This window comes from Notothenia coriiceps, unplaced genomic scaffold (genome assembly GCF_000735185.1).
Source record: "Notothenia coriiceps isolate Sejong01 unplaced genomic scaffold, NC01 NC01_scaffold00030214, whole genome shotgun sequence".
Lineage (NCBI taxonomy): Eukaryota > Metazoa > Chordata > Actinopteri > Perciformes > Nototheniidae > Notothenia > Notothenia coriiceps.
In genome coordinates, this window is record NW_011362915.1 from 12,705 (window position 1) to 29,999 (window position 17,295).

The window sequence follows — 17,295 nt, forward strand, 5'->3', positions numbered from 1 at the left end:
ATCGCGGTACCTTTAAAGTATCGGTACACCGTGCAACAATAGTCAGGAGTCAGTGTCTCTCCCCCAAACTCACACATATAAAATTCGATATGAACTGAAGAGCCGCATTAAACTAGGCAAAGAGCCGCGGGTTGGCCACGCCTGGCCTACACCCTACACAACAAACGTTAACACTGGTTTCTTCACCAAGTAAAGTGCACTCTCTTGCTAAATAAAATATTCAAGGCACAGTTTCTCAGTATAAAAATGCACTTTCTGTTTTAGGTAGCACTAGCAGTGATGTAACATCAATAAGCATGAAAAGGAGAGTAAAACATAACTAAGTAAAACATAAAACATCAATGAGGAAAAGTTAGTGCCAAACAATTAAAATGTAAACTTTAGACTTGAAGTGCAATCAAAGACTTTAGTTACTTCGGCATCATTTTGAAACGTGTATTACAATTAAATCACGGTAAAATAGCTTAATTTGGTCGTATTTGGTTTCCACCACAGTATTTACATGGATATAAGCCCCGCCCCCTCTCCAGCGCGTCCTGTTTGAATGACAGGAGTAAACACAGCTGACAGCCGTGACGGCTGTCAGCTGTGTTTACTCCTGTCATTCAAACAGGACGCGCTGGAGAGGGGGCGGGGCTTATATCCATGTAAATACTGTGGTGGAAACCAAATACNGCAGAAAGCTTACACATCTTCCGGCGCAGACTGAAAACTCATCTCTTTCGACTCCACTTCGAGCGATAGAATTACTAACAAAGCACTTATATACTAATAAAGGACTGGCTTATCTAAAGCCAGTTGAGTAGCACTTGAAATGTTTTAGCTCTATGAAACCTGATGTACTTATATGATTCTGTTTTCTTCAAGTTTGTATTTTGTCGGTCGAACGCACTTATTGTAAGTCGCTTTGGATAAAAGCATCAGCTAAATGCAATGTAATGTAATGTAACTTATCTATTGCAGATATACAAAGGAACTTTTATTTCTTCAATATTTTCCAAACAAGGTCAAACATGTTGATTCTACTTACATTATTGCATGCAAACTTTAATCCTTTACTGAGCCTGCTTTGAGCTAAACAGCCTTATGTGAAACAGTGGCAGAGTCCGGGCAGTGGGCCTGACACGCCTGGCCCGGCCAAGCCCCACGGTGATTTTCCTAATCGCAGCGACAGACGGCCCACAGAGCGGATCAGACCTGCCACTGGCAAAGGGATGAATGAGGAGTGAAAGCTCTAAGTGTAAAACTACAACACTTTCTCCTCAGAGAGATCAGGCATGGCGTTGCCTATAAAGACTCTATGAGATGAGTGCAGACAGGAGGGTGAGAATAGGGATAAGCCCAAGATTAGGAGGAAATAGGGTGAAAGGGGAGGAGAATCTGAGGAAATAGTGTTGAGTAGGGGAGACAGACCAAACTCAAAAGGGCTGATTAGTGTTTGATTAGCTGGCTGGCCTGAGGGTAAATCTCTACCAACCATTATGACTGCGCTCTCCTCGCTACGCCATCTGCAAGACTGTCGTATGCATGACTGACCTGCAATGCACTTACATGCTACACAACTAGAAGGACATTTTGTTCTGTAGCTCACATTGGTGATGGTGGAATTATAAAGGATTTAGTTGCTGCACCTTTGTTCAAACTTGATGGGTGCTTAATGGAGAGGAGTTCAAATCCTCCTCCACTTGGGTTAGTCAACACGAAGCAAATGGTCAGCAGACATCTGAACGATCAGCAGAATTTGTGTTTCATCAGCTGTCAGTCCTTTAAGGAGTCTCACCCACACCCACACACACAAACACCTCCTGGGAGCTCAAACAGCTGAACGAAGACATCACATCAGCTGCCTTGTTGATTCTGTTGAGAGAAGAGCAGCAGAGAGACAGACTGCGCTAATAGGTTGTTGTCAAAGAAATCCAATAAGCTTTTAGCTAACAGATTGGATTTATTGATTAAATCACGGGTACTTTTGGTTGAATATCCCAAGGCGAATAATGATGCAATAATCAATTTCAATTCTTTAAACATTTTTGAAATTTCTTGACATCAAAATTCTCTAAAATGTTCAAAACAACAACATCACAAGTTGTGCTGTCAACTTTTTGTGCTTTCTTTACAGGCAGAAATAAATTGTTCTTATTCCCATTTTACTTAGTTGCTCGAAGTCTCATTAAAAATGAACTCAAAATTTCTTCACACAAAACTGAAGGAAACAGAAGAAAATATAATTTTGTTTGTGATTGATTTGGGTTGACTGCCACTTTAAACCTTGCAGTCAATCCTGACCTTACACCCCTCCAGCTAACACTGCACTATTTAATCTGTTTTGTTTGTTTTTGCATTGGGGATGAAGGAGACCTTATTGCAAAATCTCGTCTCTCAGTCACCTCTGTGTCATAGAGAAGAGGGCTGGATGAGAAGGAGAAATGCATTTTTGTGCGGTGACTTGAACCCTAAACAATACTTGAGCTGTCTCCGTGATTGCCATGCAGAGATCAGTCACACCGGCACTGGCAGTATATCACCCGCTATCACCTCTTTCAATTATTCTATGATTCCTAAATTACAGGGATGGTTTCCACGCAGCCTCCAACAGCTCACACAGCTATTGTCAGACTATCTCCTTCACTTACGTCAGCAGGCACCCACCATCACCACACTCAAAGGACTCTTCCTGCAACGCTCCAAGAGTCCTCGGGTCAGAGGTCACCTGTGGCCTCTGGTCTCCACGACAACAGCCCAAAGACTGGGTCAGTATCTCCCCCTCCACACACACACACTCAAGCTTTTTCACACACAGAACAGCTTTTGTCCCCAAACTCCGGTGCATCAAAAGAGACCCTGGAGTTTGAGCTTCAACCCAAACATTTACAGGCCAAACACTACTCAACACACTGCAGTCAGTGGAGACCACCAGAGCTGCAAAGTGACAGGAAATAAATGGTTGTTCATCCATCAGTCTCCTTTTTCTTCACTCACTAACACATACATAGACACACTCTGTCAGTAGCCAGTGAAAACTAATTGTAAGTATAGCCTACAATTTAAAGTCATGATCCAGTTGAGGGTTTTACTTTACATGGTGAACAAAGTAAAGTAGTACGTTTATTTCTCAGGTTTAGTCTGCAGAAAGTTTTGAACAAACCATTTTCAAGATGCACAACAAACCATGCACTGACACTAGCTGCAGCGCTGCATGTGCAGGAAAAAGCGGATCAGGGACAGAATTGAAACAAGTTGGCGCCGCTCACCATGTTCTGCACGCAGGACATCTCTCGGAGCAGCACGGGAACTCTGCTGCAGTTTGGTCTCTCGCTGCTTAAGTAAGGAAACGGCGTTTACGTGGCTCCGCAGGATACTTTCCAGGACTCAGGGCAGCAGACAGCGATCAGCCTGCGTGCAGAGAGAGGAGCGCAGACTGTCTCTTTTCCCTCTCGGAGGTTTGAACAGAGTGAGAGGAAACATGAGAGGCGGGGAAGCATGTGTCTAGTCTGTCCCCCCTGTGGCTGGGCTGGACGGACACACTTCGGGTTGTGGAGGGGGACACCGCCATCTAGCGATTAGGCATGTAGGTGAACCACATAAGCAAAAAGTCCCACATTAATTATTTGTCAATTGGGGTTTGATATATTGACCAGTTGTGGTGCAACATCAACTTATATATTTCATTATTAGGGCCCGATAACTGACAGAGTCGTAGTGCAGCACATTGAAATTGCTTGATGCTGATTGATAGCCTTAGCATGTTAAATCCTGGAGGTTTTTTCCACATTTCTCAGGACTTGTGAACATTTATTTTATTTAAGGTGTCTTAATTGGTGCAAGCTAAATGGTTCTTTATACTATTAAACACCTGAACTTTTTTTAATAACATGCAAACATTCATCTGTTTGCACTTCAAGATTATTTATCTAGCCTAATATATAATTCCATGTACTTGTGCATAGACTCTTCTTGCGCTATTTATATTCTATTCTATTTTGTTTTTATTAACTTGTACATATCAAAACATTCTTGCACTATTTTATCTGTTAGATTTGTTCTATGTCCTATATAGCCTATATGTTGCACTGTTGGAGGAGCCTGTGACCTACGTTTTTAATTTCAATGACAATAAAACCTTGAAACTGAAACTTGAAACTATAGCGCCCCCTACAAATTTGCTAACAAGCAGCCCTTCGTTGTGCTTTCACTTGTGAAATATGCTCACATGGTACATATGGATGTATATTGTTTATTACACACTAACTTGGACACACAAATAACCTCAGTCTGTGTAGAATTATTGCTTTTTTTAATGTTCTTTCATAGTGCTGGTTGGTCTCCGAGCACATAATGAAGCTGCCCTATGTAGTGTGCTGTGTGCAACATACTCAATGAGCACTACCACAGGGTCAATGGTGGGGGTCAACAGGGCCCCATCATCAAACTGTTGCCACTATGCCCCCTAAAATAGTAATAACTGTCTAATTGCTATTTACAGTATTCCTCTGAGGGAAATATCATTATAGTTTCTGCAAGGCTGCCACTCAGTATTATTTTAATGATCAATTACTGAAAAATGTGCACCACAAGTCTTGTGCCATCACATGTCTTGTTAAGCCTGAACAATAATCAGAAACCTAAATATAGTGAACGTACAAAATATAAAAATGAAGAAATCCTATTTAGGAAGCTGGAATGAGAAAATGTTTGTTTGTTAAAATGGCAAACAATGTGTGTGTCCATTTGACGACTAACTGACCAATCATTTCAGATTTTCAAGATAAAGGACATAGTGTTTCATGGTGTATGAACATTTTTACATTATTGTTATTGTCCAAATTCTTAATTTAAAATGCCAAATTTACCAGAGGATGGTGTTTATGAAAAATAAGTGACCATTCACAGTCTAATGTTAATAATTATAATTAGTAAGATAATTATTACCTCGTATATCACACTATTATGAAATTAGAATCAAGCTATGTTTATGGATACCATTTCTCACACACAGAAAAGACTCATAACTCAATAATAATAATAATGTTTATTTTGATTTTATATGAATAAAAAGGCAGGGTAATGCACAATAAGAAAAAGTAGAAAAAGACAGGTAACAATGTGTATATAAAACTTAGAAAACACAATCTGCTTAATACACAACGCTTTACATACATTCATCTAAATCTAAACAACAACATTTCTCTTAATTTTTAGGCTTCAGTGATACAGCAATAGAAAGAGAAGATGATGTTTGTTGTATTTATATATTGATATGTGACTGATTGAATACTGTTCAGTACTTTTGACAAAGCAAAATGGTGCTCCTGATCTCCACCGTCTCATCTAATTTTTATGGTTTTTGTTTCTTTTGGGCACCACTTTAACAGTAGTAGAAACTGATTTGGCTCCCTGCAGGTTCTGGGCGGTGCAGGTGTATGTTCCCTGATCCACGTCCCGCACCTCATCCACCAGGAGGACAGACTGGGACTGCTGTCGGGCCGCTCCTCCACCCACCGGACTGATGCTGTCCTGAGTATACAGAGGCCTCCCAATCTGCAAACAACACAAGAAACCAGAACATTTTTAATAAATGATCAATAGATAGCTGGATGCTCTGTAGTCCATAGGTCAGAGGCCTCTTAACTAGTACTAGACAAGCAATAAATACAAAGATTATGACATAGGATGTACATAACTAAAATGTATAGTATAGCAAGCATGCCATATTGTAGAGTTTTAAATAAAAAATATTGTAATGATGACTGTCTCCCTGAGTGTCTGACCTGCTGTCCTGGGTAATCCCAGGTGAACTCCACAGCCACGTCCTGCTCCCCCACCACAGAGCAGCTGACACGCAGATTTTCCCCCACAGTCACTGAGCTGGACGAGGCCTGGATCACTGGAGCAGGGGGAGCCATGGGGTCTGATGGCAAAACGTGGAATGTAAGTAAGTTTTATCAGTGATAAGTAACCAAACAACAACTAAATACTGACTAATTAAACTGAGTACTACTCCCTGCATGTTCTGCCTGTTTGATCAGTTTTTCTCGAGAAAATCTTAGTTTACAAGTTTGTAAAAAGAGACAGTCAGCAACAAGTGCCATAAAAATAGTTACTTTTAGCTCAGAAATTAAAATGTATTGTGGAAGTACTGCTGAAAATGTTGTTCTTAAAAGATAGAATACTGAAATGGCAGGAAGAAAAAATACATAGGTTTAAAAATGTTGAATGAGTAGTTAAAATAGAAGTGCTGAATAAAGTTTAAGTGTTAATTTAAGTATTAGAACTGACTGAAGTCGCCTATCATCTGACAACAAGATTGCAGAAAAGAGTTTTCATGTACAAGTGGAAGTAGAAGTATATTTGAACAAAATGGTCTGGAAATTAAAATCGCAATAGAAATTAATGCCAGTTCACTTGTTTGAACTGAGGATTTTATTTAGCTTTAGTGTCGGCTGAAGTAAAGGCAATGTATAGTTTGTGTATGAACAGTTGAGGTTATCGGAGTTAGACAAGCTGCATACACTAAAAGACAATGTGCAAAGAGTAAATGGGTAAGTATTGAAAGAGTCATACATACATTCTGTAAAACAAGAAAAGTTGCAGTTCCTTACCGTAGAATAGGAGTAAACAAATATGTTTGGGTGTTCGCTTTATAAAACGTTACAAAAAGTGTTTGTCAAAATCGTTGTCTATCAATTTTTGTGATTATGGCTTTTGTAATAATTTGACCATCATTTTAGCGCTTGTTACTTACTGCCCCATCAGGCAAGTTAGATGGACTTGGGACTCTCTGTAGCTCATGGTTGCAATTATCTTTAAATGTACAAATATATTGGACAACATTTGCCTGCCTTCCTTTCTGGTGCAAATGAATTCACAGTTAAGGTTTTGGACAACTGTGTGGAAGCACTCACAGTTAACATAGATGAGCATGTACTTGGTGGAGCTCTGCCTCAGGTTGCCCAGACTGGCGACACAGAACAAGGCTCCAGCATGATGAGGCCGGGGGCGATGAATGGTGAAGCCCCTCTTGACGTTAAAGGAGATTTCTGTCCCGTCCACTGCCACCTCAACTGGAGGAAACTCACGGTGCAGAGTCACTTTGGCCTGGGGTGAAGTCACCTGGCAGGGGAGGAGAGTAGGCCAGTTGGTTCTCAGCTGGATCGCCTCGTAGTAGTCAGCCGACGGGACAAATAGTTCTTGTGGATCTGATTGGAACCGTGAGAAGATGCCCGATTTAAGACAAGATAACGTGAAGAGTAGCAGTCAAATAAATTAGGGGCCTGCAGTTGTGAGGATTGTATGTGTAAGAATCAATTAAAATTCACTGTACCTGGAAAGAAGACAAATACTTTGACAGCTTTGTCATACTCCTTCCTGCAGTCTGTGTCTTCACAGTACATCGGATAACAGCTGAACTCCCCTGTGTCTGCACCCGTAGTGTTGACCAACGTCAGGACGCCATATCGCTCCTGTTGGACCTTACTGCAGAGCCAAAAGAGGAAAGTCAGAAAACGTACTGACTTAGGAGGATAATTGCATTAATATTTAAGATGTATTTGCTGCTTAGCTGACCTGAGCCTTCCCTCATCATCCTCCTCCAGGTACTTTGGGACGCTCCACTGCACAGGTTTGCCCCTGCACCTCAGCTCCAAGGTGTCTCCTGACTGCACACTTATACTGTCTACCACCTTTTTAAACTTCCCTCTGTTTAGCACCTTTATGTGTCAGATATGAAAACACATAGTTAATGTATAAACTGATGCAGTAATTTCTCTCTGTTTTACTGAACGTTCCTTGGACACCATTCGTGCTGTTTCCTACCTGTGTGAGGAAGGTCTGTGCCGGAGCTGCAGGTGTAGTTTTGATCTTTGGTTTGGCTGTTACAGCTCTGGGCGATTTGTTTGTTGACCTCCCAAGTTTGGTAATGCTCGGCTTTGGCTTCCTTCCTGGATTAATCTTCTGTTGTTGGGCCTCTTCTTGACAATAAGCTACACAGTATACACAGTAAATGAAGCAAGAATAGTCCACAAATAAGATTAGATACCTTAATCGATTCCCAGCAAGGACATTTCGTGAAAATGTTACAATGACCGGGAATCAAACCTTGGTTTATTGCTTTGAAAACATGTGCTCACCACTATACCACCATTGCTAAATAAGGATACCGGCAATTGTTAATGATACGAATCAAGGGATAACAGTTTTATCTTGATGTGCCAAATGGCATCATGGTGGATCAATGGTTTTAACAACATGTAAACTCCTAGAGTAGGCCATTATGCCTAAGGGCAACAGAAATGTCCCCTCCTTAGTGATTCTAGGAACACATGTTCAGAGAACTGAAGTGAATCAAATCACTTACCTAACTCGAGGATGACAGCACAAACAAGGAGAGCGCTCAGCACCAGCTTCCCCTTTGATCCAAACAAGTTCTCCAAAGGCATGATTGATAAGTGGAATATTATCAAAGTGGCTTGTTGGTTCATGCAGTTCAACACAGTACTGCAGAATCCAGAGAGAAGAGGAGGAGGGCAGAGCTCGCAAAGTGAGAGCTCAGCTGTTTACCAGAATCGCAAAAATTCCTCCTCCTGAGAGTGGCATTAGTACCCCAAATTCCTCCTAACTGGCTCAATGGAAGCTTTCAAGCATGTCCGGACCAATGAGAGTCCAGAGACAGAGGCCCCTGTTTGCTTAGCTGCTGGACTGGAAGTGTATGAGCAGCATGAGTCTGGCCCTCTGAAGCAGCCTGAATGAAGTCTGTGGTGAGGTAATAAAAGCATTTGGTGCCCAACAAACCCTTTGTCCTACTGATTGTTGTTCTACTGGTAAAGAAAAAGCTTTGACTAGCTTTCGAGTCAGAAAGATCTAACAGAAAAATATGATCAACTTATCATCTATGTTGAGATTTATCTTTTTAAGTAAATGTATCTTTGGTATTACTATTGCCGTGTTTTGGTGCAGTTTTTCTGTTGTGAACAATTTTGTTAAAAAAACATGATTTTATTATAAACTACAACCAATATATGAATTTAAATGTTTCTAGAAAAAGGATTTTGCATGTTTGATTAAAACCACAGAATGCTGTTCTCAGTGAGAACTATGTAAACCCTGCATTTGAGCGACAGTCTTGAACATGAACAGGTAAGCTTCCATGAAAGGTCCTTTTGTTCTCACTGAACTCCAGATCTTTATCTAAGATTGCAAGGGGAACTGGACTTTTTTTTAAATTAACAAGCCCTGCAGAAAATGAACTCCAGATTGCAGTCGCCTTAAAACTGGATTCTTTATTTTTCATTAAGGAATACATTTAAAATATTTAATTAGAATACATGTACAGTTTCCATATATACACTTTAAAACAACAGACATGTAATACATTACATCTTGAAACAGGCAAAAAAAGATATTACATTTTACAAGTTTGTATCTTATATAAAAAAATATTGTTTTGCTATTCATAGTCATAATTAGAATTGTATACAATTACAATCTCTACACTTTACAATTTATATGAAAAATGTAAACTTGTCGTCAAAGTAATAATATGGTAATTATCAACTGAACATAGTGTGAGCCCTTTTTGTTTTTAAACACAGGTGTAAACTACTTTGAGAGTAGATTAAGAGGCTCCAAGACAACAGGCCATTTATACAGATCCAGAAATACATCAAGCAATGCTGGCAACGACAATATTTAGATAAATTACAAACTCCATCATAATGAAGAATAAAAGTTAACAAGTTGGCCTATCTGTCTATTTCTCTGCATCAAAACACTGAACACCTGTTGCAGATATGTATCAATGCAGGATCAGATAAGCCTGTTTAACAGTTGTTTCACACTTAAAGCAGTTACTCACGGAAACATCTTAATGTATTTCCGCTATTAAGCTGTGCTTAGAATTTTTCCTCTTTAATGACGTCCATGTCTGTCTGGCCGCTGACAGTTTCAATCCTTGGCTGGGTGCCCATCAGACGCTTCCTCTGAACACTATATCGGATACCGTAGACAAAATAGATGGCTAACCCTGGAGAGAGAAAGGTGGGTCATTACAGTTCAGAGAATAACTCAATAGAATAACTTTACTTTTCAAGCAGAGATATATACTTACCCACTAACATCCAAATAGCATATCGTATCCAGGTTTCTCCACCTAACTGGACCATCAGGTATACATTGATGAATGCACTCACTAACGGCAAAGCAGGGAGTAAAGGCACCTGTGAGCAGAAAATAGAAGAGATTAATATATTTTCTAATTAATGTTAACTAGAATGTATGCACAAAATGTGTCTAGTTTCTCGGATACACAATTGAAATGTTCTCACCATGAAGGATGCCTTGGAGCTATTTTGTGGATGCCTCCAGATGAGGAAAGTGCTAAACAGCACAATAAAAGCGAGGATGGATACAACCACCAGACTCCATACTTCCAAATTGGTCAGAGCGTCCAATGCTTGGCTCAGAATGACACAAAGTGCTACCAAACATGCAACTGGATAAAAAATATGAAAAAGAGTGATCAGTTCGTGGAGCAGAGGAACAAAGACTTTTCAAAAGCATTAACTTTGGGGTAAAGAAAAGGAAAGTGCCTAAAATATAAAAAGGCACTCATGTTTGCCGTTCGTACCAGACAGTATGGTCAGGATGGTGACTCTTCTGGAGGTGGATGAGTTAGGGGTTGATGGAGGATTAAAGAGGCTGAACTTGTTGTTTGTCTCTATGATTTGTAGGTCTGAGTCTTCCGATGGATCTGGTTGGTATCTTGATTTAAAAAAAAAATAAAGATGAAACATAAATTAAGTTTGGCTAAGTTTTTCTAGATAAAGCCCTGGTTGAGAAGAAGCAGATACAATGAATATACCTCAGTATCAAGATGCATATAGCCACGAGTGTGTAGGCAAACAGAGTGCCGATGGACATCATTTCCACCAATGCTTCCAGGTCAAACAGCAGCGCCATGATGGCTGGAGATGACAATAAGAGAATTAAGAGTTACTTTTAGTCCAAACACTTTAGCATCTAGAAACTTACAGCTGTAACATCTGTACCTGCAACAAATCCAGATGATATGGTTGCTAAAGCAGGACTGCCCTTGGCCGTGACTTTGGTCAAGAAATGGAAAAGCAGGCCATCTCTTGCCATGGCGAACAGCACCCGGGGCATGGGGAACATCGAACCCAGCAGGCTGGAGATAACAATGCAAACAGGCTCAGTCAACACTCATCAAAAGGCTTTTAGTACCAGGACCGTTTCAAATGCTTAGAATAATGCTACATAGTAATTATTAGTATCAGTTTTAATCTGGAAAAAACAAGTAAAACTAAAGATGAGTCTACACTACAGCCATGCTAGAAACTCTGTGAGGTTGTATTTAAGAAAAATAATGATGTCAGCATGCTAACATGCTCACAATGACATCTGAACATGCTGATGTTAATTAGGAATAATGTTTACCATCCTTGGTTAAGTGTAAGCATGCAAACATCAGGAATATCTTTAGTGTTGTAGGTATGAAGTCATTACCCAAGTATCAGATGAAGAGAATTGTTGACCTGATGAAGTTACTACAAATCATCCTGAGGAGAACATAAATGTCTGAATCACATTTCATGGGGATCTATCCAATTGCAAATGTCAATGGAGACATTTCACTCAAAACCATAATGTTTGACCTTGTGATGGCTCAACAGGAAAAGTGGGGGATCACTAGAGTCACTATGAGGACAATGAATCCCTGCACTAAATTGAATGGCAATCCATTCGACTGTTGTTGAATGGATTGCCAAGTGGTGGATTGTCCAAATTACCCTGTGGCGAGCACGACTAAAAAACAAGTGTAACCTCTTGTTTTCCATAGACCTACATTGTTTTCTCCAATGACCCCATTACCCAGACTTTACACCCAGTCATTTTTACCTGGTGGACAGGGCACACAGCGACCCCACAGCCACAACATATTTGGCTGGACCCCAACGAATGTAATCAAAGGCCACTGGCAGGGGGCTTTTTTCATCGAGCAGGTAGTAAGGCATCATCAGGGTAAGAGCAGCAGACACAGCAAAGTAGGCGACAAAACAGATAACGAGTGAGGCCACAATGCCCAGAGGGATTGACTTCTGGGGGTTCTTCGTCTCCTCGCCTACGAAGAAAGAAACAAAGAACCTTAAATTATATTCCTCCTCCAGTTGTTTGGGGTTACATGACAGTAAAATAATACAATCACATTAATATGACAATTGGTAGAATGACAAACACGTTTTTTTCCTGTTTCCACTTAAAGGAAAATGTTTATAGTGTGTAGTCACATCGGATGACCTTCATCAGACAGCGCTTTCTCAGGGTTACAGTGATGATTCATTTGTTATCAGTTTACTGAGGTCAGATGATAACAACTGAACCATCTTCGACACCAGTGAGCAAAATCCTTGCCATGATGAAGGCAACATGGATAATTTAAAAAATACATAAGATAATGGAACAATTTTGTCTTGTATTTTTATGGTAAAGGATCTTATACAGGTATATATCTTACCATATCTAACCTTACAGTATACTAATCACATTGGACTCTTAGAGGTAGACGTTGTCCTCTTACCTGTTGTAGCGATGCAGTCGAATCCAACAAATGCATAAAAACATGTTGCAGCTCCGGCCACCGTTCCACCAATGCCATAGGGGAAAAATCCACCCTCTCCATATATGCTTGTCACATTGGCAGTAGAGCTTAAGTTGCTGCATTTAGGAGAAAGCATTATGTGTTTATGTACTGTGAGATAACCAGGGGAGCAATATTACTGTAAAGGATCCTGCCCACACCCAAACACAGACTATATTATGCTCTTTGACATTACTTGAATAATGCTGTGGCGTTTATCAGAGCCTCTTCACTTATTTGCCAGTTGGAGATGTCCCCCTTAATGAATCCAGAGATGACCACAAACAGCAGCACCACGATGTTGATGACTGTGAAGATCTTGTTTATTAACGTTGACTCTTTCACTCCAAATGCCAGGATACCTTGATGGAAAACATGGTAATTGTCACTTTCTTTGAATGCACTGCTACTACCGTCCAAATGATATATTTTTCATAATTTTACCTGACAGTATCAGGATTAGCCCAGCAGCAAAGACATCTGGGTAAGGTGCCAGGCCCGGGAGGCCAATTGCTGCATTTGCTTCAAAGAATTTGGATAGGACGCCGCCGATGAGGTCATCAAATGTCCCACTCCATGCCAGAGCAACACTAGATGTCCCTGCAGATAGTGAGTGACAGATGCAATACATTAATCAGCCTGAGTCACCATTTAAGTGTAGTCATAAACATAAAATACTGATGGTGATAGTTCCTACGTCTTCAACGCTTTATGACTTAGTTAATTTAAACAACAATCCTGGTTCATGAGGTTAAATTGCGACAATTACAATCACTCAAGTAATGAATTTGAAAGTGGCATGAAAGTTGTGTTTTGTCTGAAGAACAGTAAACTTCCGCTGTGGAAAAATGGTCTTGTGACGAGGTAAAAGGTTGCAGAGTCTTAAAGAGTGTCATGTTGATGGTTGATCATTTATGAGTTTCAATGTTCGCACTGTGAGAAACAAGTTATATAAGTGGAAAATATGTTATTAGAGGGTATAAATAACAAGTTTGAGCCGGGGATTAATACTAAGCCATAGACTAAATCCATAGATTATTTTTGTTTCTCTACATTTTTGGTGTATACCAGCAACTCTTTTTTCAAAACAATCTTATAAGAAACGTTCATCACTAAATACACTGGAAAAAATGCTGCTCCAAAATCAAGTAAAAGAATAATGAAAACAAGGTGTTTTCGCTTGTAATAAGTAAAACAATCTGCCAATAGAACAAGTGAAGATTTGCTTGGTTAGATTTCTTGAAATAAGATGGGATGTTTAGATAAAGGAGATCTTAATTAGCTGGGAGAACTTACTAACATATGTCTTACCCGGATCAGTAAATGGTATAACAAAATAAACCTGAAATACTCAAAAGTTTTCAGTTTTTGTGATGTTGGTTGGTGATTTTCCAATAAGAATTTGTTTTAGTTTTTTAAATCAAGTAAGATTTATTTTTTAAAACAAGATTAGCCATCTTTTACAAAAACCATAGCAGCTTAAAGAACTTGTTTAATTTGAGATACAACTCAAAATAAGATGTTTTCAAGAGTCTTGAAGATTTATTGTCTAAAAACAAGACCCTATATCTCACTGCATTACCTCTTCAGTTATTATGTCTTATATCGAGTGTAAAGACATATTCTGACTAGACATATATACTTGGCAAGATTTCTATTATTTCTATATTATTTTTGGTATTTAATTCAAAATATTATGCAGTGTATCAAACTTGCCTATGACGTAGGAGAGTAACAGATTCCACCCAGTGATGAAAGCCAGCAGCTCTCCAACCGTCACATAGCTGTAGAGGTATGCTGAGCCTGTTTTGGGAACCCGAGACCCAAACTCTGCGTAGCATAGTCCAGCAAATATGGATGCCAGGGCGGCAATGCCGAAGGAGAGGATGATGCTGGGTCCCGCAGTGTCTCTGGCCACCTCTCCAGACAGGACGTAGACCCCGGCCCCCAGGGTGCTGCCCACGCCTAGGGCCACCAGGTCCAGAGTGGTGAGGCATCGGTTAAAAGTGGACTGCTCCCCGTCTGGCTCCAGTGGCTTTCTCCGAGATAGACTCCCCAGGAAGGACTTCACACAGCCACACGCCATGCTTCTTTGGGTTTGGATGTTAAGATGTGGGAATTCTGATGAAAGGGACAGGTGGGAGGTAGGTTAAATGCTGTAGCGAATGAAGAAGAAAGAGTGAGGAGAGGAGTGGGGGAGAAAGGGCGAATCAGTGAACCTTAGAGTGAATAATTGTCAGGTCAGCCCCTCAGTAGAACATCTTTTCTCAAGCATAACACATTTTCTCTAAATGTGTTGTTAATGCAACAGTTACAAAGGGATCTATTCATCAAGGCAAAGTCCAATTAACAATAGAGATTTGGACATATTGCAATTTGTTAAAGATTATAAGATTATATTAGAAGAATTTACTCACATGTTTTACTAAGATTCCACTAAATGTTCATTAGGGTCAAAGAAGACTGAATTCACTCACGTCCTCTGTGTATTTCCTTCTCAGGTGTGCTTAGAAGAGACAATTACATTAATAGGACCTGTCATTCCCCTAAATCACATTATTCCGTTATACATGCCCTTCTTTATCACCCCGCTGATATGATTCTGCTGATGCTTGGAGTTTTCATTGCCGCCCACAGCGCAAAGCAACGCCCTGCTCGAGAACTGCACTTTACTCAACCTTCAATTACTTACACAATTACTTCCGTTAGAATGTAAGAGGAATGCAGATTGGTTTATAATTTGGCAATAAAAGAAAATAGTTAGGTGTTCTCGCCTCGCCAGCAGTATCATGTCTAAGATATTTACTCCTCTCAGATTGATTTATCGTTTTTATTCCCTGTGTTTACCTGCTTTTTTAAAATGAAAAGGCAATTTTTATTTTTGTAAATGACTCTAAAAACTGTTTTTGGGATTTCTAAACAAGAATTATAAGTCAACCCATTTAAAATATCTGAGAGAGAGGGACAAATAGGAAATTAGGAATCTTCCACAGAAAACTAAAGAGGACCAGTCTTGTATTTTATTAATTATTTTTCAAATGTGACTCATATTATACGTGAGAGATGATTTGGCTTTCATAATTGTTTCATGATTGTGCCTTCAAGATAATCCAAGACTTTAAGGTTCATATTCGTCTATGACTTTGAATTGTGTCCTTCCCAAACAGAAGGTGGCAACAAAACAAAACAACTCTACATAGCCAGATTCCTGCTATCTGATGTGACACCTTTCAATAAAACATGTTTTTTATTATAGAAGTATGCAGAGGTACGTCATCCCACACTGTTCTCAAAGTGTGTTTACATGCAGGTATATGTTACACCTTATCACTGTTTCTGTGTTGGAGTTTTGGTGCTTATCTAATAGGAGCCGTGACCCCTTCACTACTTGGAGGTGTGAGCCGGCCTGCCAGAGTTAATGAAACAGAGGAGGACAAAGCTTCATTCATAGCCGGCTGCACACTTGTTTTTTGAAAGGTATCTTTCGCCTTCTGATCTCCCATCAGGGTATTTCAGCTCACATAATCCCTCTCGGCATCTCCTTCAGCAGACAGGAGGCGAGTGGGAAAGCAGCCTGTGTGTACGGTCAAAGTACCTTTGAGAAATGTAAAGCTCTGGCTGCCTATCTGCAGATCTCAGGGTTTGAGATACCGTTTCCAGAGGAACAGTAGGGTAATGCCTAACTCAATAACAGCTATACACACGTGATGTGCAGCTTTATGATCAGAGGGTTAATCTGTTTCCCAGTGAAGCTCAGTTAATGATCACTGATGTGTTATTTATCGCTGTCTACTGTGCAATTAAAGAAAAATCACAGATACATATTACAGTTCACTCAAATACACAGAAATTAAAGCAGAGGTCAGAGATTTTAATCTAACTGGCTGATGGTCATTTAATTCAGAAGATACAGAAGTTGTTTACCTTGTATTCAGTCCCACGAGGAGTGGCTGGTGACTGTGTGGTGAAAACAGCGCAAAGAGGCAAACATATCCGTGCTGTTGACTTGGATGAAGGAAACATGATTTTTACTGCAATATATACAAGACTCCGAGTCTCTGTGACCCTCCCACTGGAATTACTTACAAAGTCGCCTTTCTCACTCAGCACCAGTTTGGATAATAATGTGCTCATTATTGCACTGACGGCACAGGGTGAGAATTGTGAACAGCAAATCCGATTCAGAATGTGAAAAATGCTTTTGTGCTCACTTAGTTGTTTTGTTTTCACAAGATTTTATTTTAATTCATTGATATGTGGTGAAAGATTATTAGGAGTATTGAATAAAGAATACATGATAGATTCTGAGAAATTGCTGGGAAATGTAAAACATTTATTGTTCAAAAAAAAAAAAAAAACAACAGTAGTGAGATCATGGATGCAATCAAACCATTTAAAAAAAAAGTTTTAACAATTTCTAATAGTTCTGGATTATCTCAATTAAAATAATCTCAATTCCTAACCCATGGGGATGTTAATAACTCATTTTTTTTTTGTCTATAATTTAATACAGTTGGGTTGGCCTTTTTAAATGTCCCACCTGACAGTCAGGTTCTCATGATAAGTGTGCAATGCTATTTTAAAACAGGAGAGGTCAGTGTACAACACTTACTGGTGCCTCATAGGCGGAGGTGGGAGGTCCCCTC

The 17,295-nt window shown here is 39.8% G+C and overlaps 2 protein-coding genes across 2 annotated transcripts; both read right to left on the reverse strand.

Annotated features, from left to right (window-relative positions):
* Positions 1-5,061: 5,061 nt before the first annotated feature.
* On the reverse strand, positions 5,062-8,559 carry LOC104959352 (platelet-derived growth factor receptor-like protein). The gene is made up of 7 exons (XM_010787224.1): positions 8,354-8,559; positions 7,813-7,979; positions 7,564-7,706; positions 7,322-7,473; positions 6,903-7,196; positions 5,769-5,908; positions 5,062-5,538 (listed from the first exon to the last, which is right to left on the reverse strand). Exons 1-7 carry the CDS (start codon positions 8,475-8,477, stop codon positions 5,329-5,331), a joined length of 1,230 nt encoding a protein of 409 aa, XP_010785526.1. The 5' UTR covers positions 8,478-8,559; the 3' UTR covers positions 5,062-5,328.
* Positions 8,560-9,410: 851 nt separating this feature from the next.
* Positions 9,411-16,643, reverse strand: LOC104959353 (cationic amino acid transporter 2). The gene is made up of 12 exons (XM_010787225.1): positions 16,574-16,643; positions 14,366-14,770; positions 13,094-13,249; positions 12,846-13,011; positions 12,590-12,726; positions 11,911-12,133; positions 11,043-11,179; positions 10,856-10,958; positions 10,622-10,755; positions 10,320-10,486; positions 10,103-10,211; positions 9,411-10,018 (listed from the first exon to the last, which is right to left on the reverse strand). The coding sequence occupies exons 2-12, from the start codon at positions 14,733-14,735 to the stop codon at positions 9,888-9,890; spliced, it is 1,833 nt and encodes a 610-aa protein (XP_010785527.1). The 5' UTR covers positions 14,736-14,770; positions 16,574-16,643; the 3' UTR covers positions 9,411-9,887.
* Between the last annotated feature and the right edge of the window lie 652 nt (positions 16,644-17,295).

What these genes read in the sequence shown, in the direction of transcription:
- LOC104959352 (XM_010787224.1), bottom strand. Translation starts at nt 8,477, where the DNA reads ATGAACCAACAAGCCACTTTGATAATATTCCACTTATCAATCATGCCT. An exon ending in TGCTGTCATCCTCGAGTTAG is followed by an intron (nt 7,980 to 8,353) that starts GTAAGTGATTTG and finishes TATACTGTGTAG; the next exon opens with CTTATTGTCAAGAAGAGGCC. An exon ending in CACAGACCTTCCTCACACAG is followed by an intron (nt 7,707 to 7,812) that starts GTAGGAAACAGC and finishes TGACACATAAAG; the next exon opens with GTGCTAAACAGAGGGAAGTT.
- LOC104959353 (XM_010787225.1), bottom strand. Translation starts at nt 14,735, where the DNA reads ATGGCGTGTGGCTGTGTGAAGTCCTTCCTGGGGAGTCTATCTCGGAGA. An exon ending in GCTAATCCTGATACTGTCAG is followed by an intron (nt 13,012 to 13,093) that starts GTAAAATTATGA and finishes TTTTCCATCAAG; the next exon opens with GTATCCTGGCATTTGGAGTG. An exon ending in ATCATCTGGATTTGTTGCAG is followed by an intron (nt 10,959 to 11,042) that starts GTACAGATGTTA and finishes TGTCATCTCCAG; the next exon opens with CCATCATGGCGCTGCTGTTT.